The sequence below is a fragment of the Alexandromys fortis genome, unplaced genomic scaffold, assembly GCF_014885135.2.
Source record: "Alexandromys fortis isolate MF-2015 unplaced genomic scaffold, M_Fortis_MF-2015_v1.1 scaffold_141, whole genome shotgun sequence".
Taxonomy (NCBI): domain Eukaryota; kingdom Metazoa; phylum Chordata; class Mammalia; order Rodentia; family Cricetidae; genus Alexandromys; species Alexandromys fortis.
This window is the reverse complement of record NW_026068060.1, coordinates 4602960-4614145: the sequence shown is the minus strand read 5'-3', so window position 1 is coordinate 4614145 and position 11186 is coordinate 4602960. Positions and strand designations below refer to the sequence as shown.

The 11186-nt window shown below is 41.7% G+C and overlaps 1 protein-coding gene across 1 annotated transcript; it reads left to right on the top strand.

Annotated features, from left to right (window-relative positions):
- The first annotated feature begins 247 nt into the window (after positions 1 to 247).
- Fpr1 (formyl peptide receptor 1) lies at positions 248 to 10105 on the top strand. The gene is made up of 2 exons (XM_050120145.1): positions 248 to 491; positions 6677 to 10105. The coding sequence occupies exon 2, from the start codon at positions 6688 to 6690 to the stop codon at positions 7777 to 7779; it is 1092 nt and encodes a 363-aa protein (XP_049976102.1). The 5' UTR covers positions 248 to 491; positions 6677 to 6687; the 3' UTR covers positions 7780 to 10105.
- Positions 10106 to 11186: the final 1081 nt, after the last annotated feature.

Sequence of the window (11186 nt, the reverse complement as noted above, 5' to 3'; positions counted from 1 at the left end):
GGTTAAGTGTAGTATCTCTGACTGTCTGAATTATTCACATTAATCTTCTTTTCTCTGGGTCTCTCATTTCTATTTCTCTCCCTCTATCTCTGTCTTTCACTTTCCCATAGCCTCCTCCTCTTTCCCATTGCTGAGGAGGTTTCTGAACACCCAGATCCCTTCACCTTTGATATTGGGAAGGTTGGACCATCTATATCCCACCAATGAGGAAGTAGAGAAAAGGTTTCTGGCTCTTGAACGTCTAAGAAGGATCCAGTCCAGTCACCAAATTCTTTTGAGAAAAAAATGTAATTTGGGTATGATCTATGGTCAATGCAAATCACAGGAAGCTCTGGTTTCCTGTTTCCTGTTTCCCAATTCATTTCTGTTCTGTTACCCCTCCCCCGTTCCTTTGTATATTTTCTGTTGGGCCATTGGAGACAGGTCACTCTCTCTAGGAGATCAGACTTAGAGCTGTCTGGAAGAAGGCCCACAGCTGTTGGAAAGTACAGGTGAGAAAACTTTGCCTGAGGGTCTGCACAATTTGGTGAGGTTATATTCAGCTGATTGGTGGCAGAGTAGAGTTTGGTCTGTGTAATAGAGGGATGCGGATGCAGTTTCGTAGACAGAGTGCTTGCCTAACAAGCACTGAGGTTTCTCTCTACTATCACATAAATCAGACACAGTGGCACACTCATGCCATCTAAATATTGGAGTTGTAGATGCAAGAGAAGCAGAAATCTAAGGTTATCTTTGGCTTTTATAGTAAGTTCAAGGTCAGCCTGGACTACGTGAGGGCCTGTCTAAAAAGATAAAAGGGAAAAAAAGGAATAAGTAATTTCAATTGTAGTGAAATATAAGATAAAGAGGTAAATGCAGGAATATATATCATTCTTTCAGGTGTTTTGCTGCAAAAGAAAGTCAAAGGCATGGTTGAGATACAAAAGGTGACATAAAAGTGAATGATAACTTATATTAAAGATGCTGTGTTCTAGAGCATATTGATGTGCTCATTCGTTGGGAGGAATCAAGAAAAAGTGCTTAATGTGCACTAGTGAGGGATAGCACTCCTAGAGAAAAGTAAGTTGTGAAGGATTTTAGGAATGAACAGAGGGAAGGTTTGAAGCTAGAAAACTGGTCTTCTGGTCATAGATGTGGGTCCACAGAAGGTCCTTCAGGAGTGTGGAGGACAGTGGCTTTGCTGGAGGATGAAAAAAAAAGAGAGAGAAGCATGGTCTGTGTTTGGGTCAGTGGAGAAAAGGCTCAAAGCTTTAACCACAAGACAGAAAGAACAAAATTGTTCTTATAAGTCACAGGAAGTTCACAGAAAAGAACATATATAAGAGCAGTGATGAGCCTGCAAGAAGACAGGCCCCACATGCTTCATGGATTCTGTTGCAAAATTTGCCTCTGCCTCCTCCGGAGCTACTAATTTTAGTTGTTTTCCTATTCAGTCAAGTTGGGCTTTATCAGGTTCTGTAGAAGGTGGTACAGTGATTGGCAGGTTTAAAGACTTCCCTAAACATTGGCTAACAACATTCCTATTCATTCCAAACCACATTCTTCTCTCGCCAACCATAGGTGGGGCCATTTCTCATTGTTCTTTTGCTCTTGCATGTTCTGACCTGTCACTGCAAAATCTTTCTTGTTCATTTTGTAATCCTCTTTATTGTCGCCTCAGAGATTCTTGAGAACAAACAGCACTCAGGAACTTTGATGGTTGGTAGTTGGTGGAATGTGGGGAAAGAGGAGAGACTTCCAAATTGTTTCTCAAAGAGTCAAGCATTGAGATTCAATAATGTGAGCTACAAGTGTGACTGTAGGCTCTCCTGTGGGTGCTTTAAAGAAATAAAGAGAATTGCAGGACTGGGGTTGTAGCTCAGCAGGAAGAGAGTGTGTCTAGCATATAAGCCCTGCATTCAAAACCCAGCATCACGAAAATTGAAGATTGTGCATACCAACAATCCCAGAATTTGGGAGGTAGAAGAATGAGGACCAGAAGTTTAAGTCTATACATTTGGGATTCATGAGACCGTTCTCAAAATACAAAACCAAAGCAGATGAAGAGAAGGAGGAGGAGGAGAGTGGAAGGGAAATGAGAGCTCTCTGGGTTTGATAGCACACATCTGTAATCCTACCACTTTGGAAGCAGAGACATAGGACCGTTATAAATTCAAGGCCAGTCTATTATGTACAGAAAGTTCCAGGTCAATTAGGGATACAAAAGAACTTAGGTGAAACAGAAGGAGGAGAAGAGAGAGGGAGAAATGGAGGAAGGAGGAAAACAGAGGAGATGCGAAGGGATTAATTTTAATCCACTATTTGTTCACCAACTATATAAACTTATCTAATCAAATTATCACCTCAGCATGTAGTCAAGAACTGTAAACATTATTAATGAGGCATCACAAGCTCCTTCCTCCATAGACTTTCAATCCTGAGGGTCACTGTTGCTCTTTCCCTTCTCAAATTGGAGTTGATACTATGGTAGTCAGCCCCTGTTCCAAAAAAGGTGGTGTGCCAGAGCAGGGTCAGAAAAGGGCATTTGCTGAAATTTCAGACTGAGAGACTGAGTGACTATAAGAAGCTAATTTTATGTTTCAGGTCTGTTTTTTCATTTTCACAAATGTAAATGGTAAAAAAAAAAAGAGTAGAACTTCTGACTGAAGAGATTGCTCACTCAGAGGAGTCAATGAGGACCTATCTTCAGTCCACCAGCACCCACTTAAAGGCCAAGTGCAGGAGTGTGGGCCTTCAACGTCAGCAATATGAGACGGGAGAGGAGAGGGTCAGATACCTGGAACGCATTGGCCAATCAGTGTAGCTCTAAGTTTAGTGAGAGACTTGGTCTCAAAAACATAAGGTAAAGAGTAATCAAGAAAGACATCAGACATTGACCTCTGACCTCTGCATGCATGATCACATGCACACACACACACACACATACACACACACCTGTCGTTATTCAGTAAATTCTACTTGTCAATCACTGACTCACATCCAAGGCTATTAACTTATTTTACCCCTTGCCCCATTTAAGGAAGTCTACAGCTAATATTAGGGAGTCATTTTTGACATGAGCAATTTTTTGCATACTTAATCCAGTAAAGTTTCATACCTACCATATATTGGAACTCTAATTTCTCTCTTGTCCTTTCCCACCCTAGAGCATCTTGAGATCTCATATACAGAGAGAACATCATTTCCTTCCTCCAAGGATAACCTTAGAGAAGTGGCTAGAGAGACAACTCAGTGGTTACGAGTGCTTGCTGCTCTTGGAGAGGACCTGAGTTCAGTTCTGAGTACTTAAGTCAGGCAGGTAGCAACTGGGACCCATCATTTCTGGCCTTTTCGGGCATCTGCACTCATGTACATATTCACACACTGATATTCACATATACCTAATTAGAAAATAATTTTAAATTGATTTTTAAAAGCTAATTTTAATTGGTTATCCAATATCAAATGATTTCCCTTGGAAACATATATGCAAGTAACAACACACAGATTGAGCAGGTTCTATTTAACACTATGTGTGTTTGTGTGTGGGTATGTTATAACAACAATTAATGAAAAAAGAGGTCATGCAATTGAAAAAGAGCAGGGAAGGGTGGGAGAGCATATGGGACAGATGGTTTGGAAGGAGAAAAAGGAAGGGGGAAAATAATGAAATTATATTATACTTTCAAATATAAAAGAATACTATAAAAGAGACAATTTCAGAGATGTCACCAGAAGCCATCTCCTCTAAGCAGAAGAGAGGTGTCTCTACTGAAGCCCTAGGAAGAAAGAAGGTAGGTGTATAATGAAGTGCTTTTACAGAGTGATGGTTTCGTGACTGTCTTTCTGGGCCACTAAAGCTGTCTTCTGCCAGTTCCTTGATGTCCATACACCATATTTTCTTTATTTTGGTAAAATGCATGTAAAAAAAGTCCATGCATTTTTATTGTTGTTGTTGCTGCTGCTGTTGCTGCTTGTGTGAAAAAGCCTCAAGACTCAGTTTTTGAGACAAGGTGTCTCATTGGACCTGGGGGTCACACACCCAGTTTGACTTGCTTCCCTAAGGAGGCTCCTGTCTGTGCTACTCCACCACTAAGAATTTTAGACAGGCAAATGCCACCTTACCAGTTTTACATGTGGGCTGGGCATCCACACTGACATTCTCACATTTTTGTGGCAAGCCCTTTACTGACCGAGCAATTTCTTCAGTCCCTTATTGTTTGTTTCCTGAGACAAGATCTTGCCATGCCTTTCAGTCCGGTCATAAACTCACTATGTAGCCCTTACTAGCCACAGAGTCAAGATCTTCCTGCCCTGGTCTCCCAAGAACTGAGGTGACAAGTGTACATCCCCACCACACCCAGTTTAAATTTTACCACTTGAAAATTAAATGTCATTAAGTGCATTTAAAATGTTTTGCAGCCATTCCCCTATCTAATTCTAGAATTATTGCATCACTCAGAGAAAAACAAATTCCATATCCTTTGAGCAATAATTCTTCTCACACCCTCCATCAGTTCTCTGTATCCACTAACATGGTGCTTCTTGTATACTTACCTATTCTGGATATTTGTTATAATCTGAATAATGTATCATATGACATTTCATGTCTGGATTCTTTTGTGTTATACCTTTAAAGCATATCTGTCATACCAGGTGCTAGTTCTTCATTATGTTGGTTTGCTTTTTGAGAGAGTCTCATTGTATAGCGTATAAAATACAGGCCTCAAACTTAGTAATGCTCTTCCCTCTGAGCAATTGCCTCGATCAGATAGGCCTGTAGACCAGTTGTGTGTCATTTTCTTGAAATGATATAGGAAGGCTGGAGAGATGGCTCAGAGGTTAAGAGTACTGGTTGTTATTCCAGATGTCCTGAGTTCAATTCCCAGCATCCACGCGGTGGTTCACAACCATTTATAATGAGATCTAAGTGCCCTCTTCTGGCATGCAGGCATACATGCAGGCAGAACACTCAATACATAATAAAAAAAATCTTTAAAAAATTGATGTAGCCAGGCAGTGGTAGCACACGCCTTTAATCCCAGCACATGAGAGGCAGAGGCAGTTGGATCTCTGTGATTTCGAGGCCAGCCTGGTCTACAAGAGCTAGTTCCAGGACAGGCACTGTAGCTACACAGAGAAACCCTGTCTCAAAAAAAAATTGATGTAGGAGGACTCAGCTTACTGTGTGTGGTGCTACCCTTGAGCGGATGGTCTTCTTTTATACAAGAAAGCATGCTGAACAATCCACATGATCAAGCCAAAAGACAGTACTCCTCCATGGCCTCTGTTTCAGCTACTGCCTCCAGCTTCCTGCCTTGACTTTTCTTCATTATGGAGTATAAAATATTTACTGAAACAAACCCTTTTCTTCACAAATTGTTGTTGGAAGGTAAACTAGGGCAGGTTGTATTTATACTCTAGCTATAATGAGAAACACGGTTATAAAATGTGTGTACAACTCGTGCTTGAACACAAGTTTTTTAACCATATCTTTTATTTATTCTTCAACAGCTGCATACACAATCACCTTCACACTCTTGCCCTTATACACCACCCAGCACACACCCCTCTGCCACCATGTCCTCTTTTTTTGCTTTTAACAATCCAGTAAGGACTGCCTGCTAGAATATTGACCCATCCTGTTGGCTTGATCTTGTACTGAACTGTTGAACACAAATTTTATCTACATGTTTTTCATCCAGTTTTGAGGGTGTCCCCCCACTCCTTGTAAGTTAAGGATCTACATCAGTCAAGTAGTTGCCTTGGAGCAGAAGGCATATTAGCAATTGTGGAAACATAGGCACTACCTTCCCCTATCTGGTAAGAGGTTAACAACAGCCAGGCAGTGGTGGCACATGTCTTTAATCCCAGCACCTGGGAGGTAGAGGCAGGTGGATCTTTGTGAGTTGGAGGCCATCCTGGTTTACAGAGCTGGTTCTAAGACAACCAAGGCTACACAAAGAAATCCTATCTTGAAAAACAAAAACAAGCAAACAAAAAAGAGAGGTTAACAACATGGGTAAGCATGTCAGGCAGTGGAAGCTTGCTCTAGCTTGGGTGTGAGGGGCTCAGAGGGAAAATAGACTCAGTACAATAAAGGCAAGGAAAACTGCCTTTCTTGGCATTTTCAAAAATTGGTACTGAAGAGATGGCTCAGTAGTTAAATTGCTTACATACAAATGTGAAGGCCAGAGTTTGGATCCCAAAAAAACATGTAAATGTCATCTGGGCATAGTGGTTTACCTATAATTCCAGTCTCAGAAAGTGGAGAGAGCCAATCCCCAGAGTAATCTGCCTACCAAGGTTAGCCATTGCTCTGAGTGCTGGGTTAAACCGAGGGACCCTGTCTCGATGAATGAAGAGGAAGAGTGGTAGAGGAAGATGCCTGCCATCAACCTCAGGGTACCACATAGGTGTGCACATATGCACGAATGCATACGAAGAAAACATTCACTCATAGTAAATGAAAAGAAAACTAAAGCCAGGCATGGTGGTAAACACCCTTCATCCCAGTAGGCAGAAAGAGGCAGGCAGATTTCTGTGAGTTTGCATACACTTTTGTCTATAGAGAGAGTTCTAGGCTAGAAAAGGAGTGTGCTGAGACTCTGTCTCAAGGAGAAAAGAAAAAGTTAAATAAATAAATAAATAAATAAACAAACAAACAAACAAACATCCCTGTTTCTTAATGTTCTAGGTGTGAACAAGATGGACTCCAACATCTCTCTTCTCATGAATATGTCTGCAGGGAACCCCATGAATATGTCTGCAAGGACCCAGTCAGTATCTGCAGGTCATGTCGCTCTGAATGTCTTCTCATATTTGATGTTTGCAGTCACCTTTGTCCTTGGCGTGCTGGGCAACGGGCTCGTGATCTGGGTGGCCGGCTTCCGCATGGTACGCACAGTCACCACCATCTCTTACTTGAACTTGGCCGTTGCGGACTTCTGTTTCACCTCCACATTGCCATTTTTCATTGCCTCCAGGGCCATGGGAGGGCACTGGGCATTTGGTTGGTTTATGTGCAAGTTCATATTTACCATAGTCGACATAAACCTGTTTGGAAGTGTCTTCCTGATCGCCCTCATAGCACTAGACCGCTGTATTTGTGTCCTGCATCCGGTCTGGGCTCAGAACCACAGAACCGTGAGCCTGGCCAAGAAAGTGATCATTGTACCCTGGATTTGTGCTTTTCTCCTTACCTTGCCAGTTATCATTCGTGTGACCACAGTTCCTAATATACTTGAACCAGGGAAAACAATGTGTACTATTGACTTCTCCCCCTGGACGGAAGACCCTGTAGAGAAGAAGAAGGTGCAAGTCACCATGCTTACTGTCAGAGGGATCATCAGGTTCATCATTGGGTTCAGCACACCCATGTCCATTGTAGCCATTTGCTATGGGCTCATAGCCACTAAAATGCACAGGCAAGGCCTGATCAAATCCAGCCGTCCCCTGCGGGTCCTTTCTTTCGTTGTGGCTGCCTTTTTCCTCTGCTGGTGCCCTTATCAGATAGTGGCCCTAATAGCCACAATCAGAGTCCGTGAACGCCAGAATGCTATCACTCCAAACCTCATGGTTGCAGTGAATGTCACCAGCGCCTTGGCTTTCTTTAACAGCTGCCTCAACCCAATCCTCTACGTCTTCATGGGCCAGGACTTCAGAGAGAAACTAATCCACTCCCTGCCAGCTAGTCTAGAGAGGGCTCTAAGCGAGGACTCAGCCCAGACCAGTGACACAGGCACCAACTTGAGCACCAACTCCTCTCTACCTTCTAAAGACAATGTACAAGCAGCGTGAAGAGAGAGCCCCAACGCTAAGCTTTATCTGCTTTCAGTTCCCCTGTGCTTTGTATAGACATTCCCTGTTGACCTATACACTCATTAGAAAAAAAAACCTGAGATGAATTTTTGGACTTTTATTACCTCAACCCAAGATAGTCAATAAAGAGAAAAGGCAAAAAGAACATACATTTTCTTGTTAGTCTGAGATACTTATAAACGACAGCTAGTGCTATAGTGTTGTTACTAATACTATCCACCTCTAGTCCCCTCACAGGATGTAAACCCACAAATTCTCCTAAGTGTCCTTCTGTGGCTAATGTGTGCATGTTTACTTTAGAAAATGAAGGAAGAAGGGGAAAGACTCCTAACCCTTGAACTGCACAATTTCCTGATCCCCTGTGTTGAAATATTTTAAATAATTGAAATATCATATCACTTGCCCTCATAAGACCAGTGTTTTCCCTCATGGCTTTCAGTACAGCTACAACCAAATTAGTCCAATTTGTACAGTATCTGGTATCTGAAGTACCTGCTCCAAGGTGAATGAACCCAGAAGGGTACTCCAGGTTTTACTGTCAGCAACAGTGAATAAGTGCCACTCAGCACACACCACCATCCCTCCAGCAGCCCCCCCACCACACACCTGCGTTTGTTGTCATTTGAGTTCTTTTGATCTTGACCACTCTGACTTGAGTAAGAAGAAACCTAAAATAGTTTCCTGCTAGATAAGGATTTTCAACATCCATTTCAATGTTTTGTAACCATTAGTAATTCCTCCTTTGAGAAATCTGTCTTTAAATTGGGTTGTTTGCTTTCTTGATGTTTAGCTTTTTTATTTTTATTTTACTTATTTGATTTTTAGCTCTTTGTATGTTTTAGATACTAATCTGCTGTCAGATGTCCAGTGGATAACGATTTTTTTTCCATTCTGTAGACTGCCTCTGTACTTAAGTGCTTATGTTCTTTGTTGTATAAAAGTTTTTTAGTGACATTGGGTCCCATTTATTTATTGGTGATCTTAACACCTGTACTTTAAGGTTCTATTTTAAAAGTTTTTCCTATGACAATGAGTTCAAGTGTATTCCTTGCTTTTTCCTATATCAGATTCAAGTCTCTTGTTGCAGTCCTTAATCCATTTGAAGCTGAGTTTTGTGCAGAGTGAGAATAAGGAATCAGCTTTTTTTCCTTTACATGTGGCTATCAAGGTTATCCAGCACCATTTGTTGAAGATGCTTTCTACTGCAGTGATTATTGTGGGATTATTGAGGGATTATTGTAGATCTGCAGTCAGTTTCGGTGATCAATGGGTTTGCGTTGAAGCCAGGGGCGGGCTGTTTTTATTAGATCTGTACGGATCTGCAGCACAGCTATATAGGGCTAGGAGGTGCTGTGCATGCCACTAGAAAGGAATCAGTAGGCTTATCCATTGGTGAGGACTGAGAGCTCAAATAACAACCATCCTGACAAGTCATATCCATTGGTACAATACTGGCATAAACATCATGAGATTAACCAGCAACATTTTTATTGGATTTAAAGCCCACTACAAAAATCAAAACCCATATCTGCCACCATGCTCAGAGCCATGAGCCTCTGACTAAAGAGGTTATAGGCCCTAGATGAGAACCTTCGACTGCTATTCTAACTAGACATAGTGTTAACCAACTAGTAGTGAGTATCATTCTACACGTAGAGTAGTGCATCTCTCAGCTCTCATCAGAGAAGGTTCATTTTCCTGGAGATAATAAAAACTACAGAGATCCGCACTTGGTTAAGATGTAGAGAACAAAAGACTAATGAATGCTCAATCCCAAATGGAAAATGTATATCACACACAATCCTCTCAAGGTTCAGGGGATCATTGTGAAACAGAGACTGTGTTAGGGAACAAAAAGATTGTAAGAGTCAGAGGTGGCAGCTGTCTACAAGGAAATAGAGTTTTCTGGGCACCACAAGGCAGTGGCACATACAAAGCTACAGGGCTTATGACATTGTGAATGATGTTCGTGCAAGCTAAAGCCAAACCAAATCTCAGTATGGAAAGGAGAGGTGAGCATGAAGTACCATGCCTAACTGAGGAGCTATTGGCAATTGGAAGATTGTAGGAGTGTCTTTTTTCACGGGTTGATCTCTGGAAGATCAGCCATGCTCCACTGGAAGGCCACATATCACAGAGTATGTGATTTATTATATTTTTTGGATGGGCTTTTTTAAAAAGAAATAAGAGGTGGCTGGAGAGATAGCTGAGCAGTTAAGAGCACTGGCTGTTCTTCCAGAGGACTTTCTTTCATTTTCCAGCACCCATATGCCAACTCACAACTGTCTGTAACTCCAGTTCCAGAAGCTATGATACCTGCACACCAATGCACATAAAATAAATTTAAATAAATTATTTTTAAAAAAGGAAATAAGAGGATGCAAAGTCAAGTAGAAGGGGGGGAGTGGAGGGAAGGGAAAGGAAGTGAGAGAAGTTCTGGGAAGAGTTAGATGATAGGATAAATATGCAAAGTATATTGCATGAAATTCTCAAAGAACTAACAAAGAAATGGGAAAAATAAAATTTTCCAAAAAAAAAAAAAACTGAGGAAATCCTTGATTTGCAACCAAGTCAGACAGATGTGTAAGTAACTCTGTGAAAGCCCATTTGTGGGGAGGGGAAGAAGAGGGTCTCATACATTCCATGTAAAAGATGACCTTTAACTTCTGTGTGCTTGCGTGCGTGCATGCTTGCATGCCTGTGTCTGTGCTTGTCTGTGTCTGAGTCTGAACATGCATCTGGATGCCAGACGTCAATATCAGATATGTTCCTCTTTCACTCTTTGCCTTATTTTGAGAAAGAGTTTCTCAGTGAATCCAGAGATTAACAATTTACTGGACCAGACGGCCAATGCATTCTGGAGTTCTGCTTGTCTTGGCCATCTCTAGGTCTGGCATCAGGCATCATGGGTGCGCACTGTCCTTACTTTTTAAAGACTTTCTGGAGATCTGAAATCAGGTCCTCATGTTTCTATAGCAAGCACTTTACCTCCTGAGCCTTTCATCTCCCTTGGTCCATGAACAGGTCATCCTGCCTGCATGTTAGGATTAAAAACACATCACCACACCTGGTTTGTGTGGTGCTGGGGATGGAATGCAGAGTTTCCTGACTATCAGGAAGCAGGCTACTAAAAGACTGATATCCCTATCCCAAGGCTACTGAGCTGTTAACTCAGTAATTAGCATCTCTAGGCTGCCCTAAATCCAGAGTACAGTATCAAAGTTGAATCAAATAGTACAGCTCTGCGAAGGTATACATACACACATACACACACACACACACACACACACACACACACAAGGGAGAATTGTTTAGGACATACCTCTGTTTACACAAGTGCTATAAATAAATAGGATTTTCCCTTTAGTTCCCATCTAAGGATAATA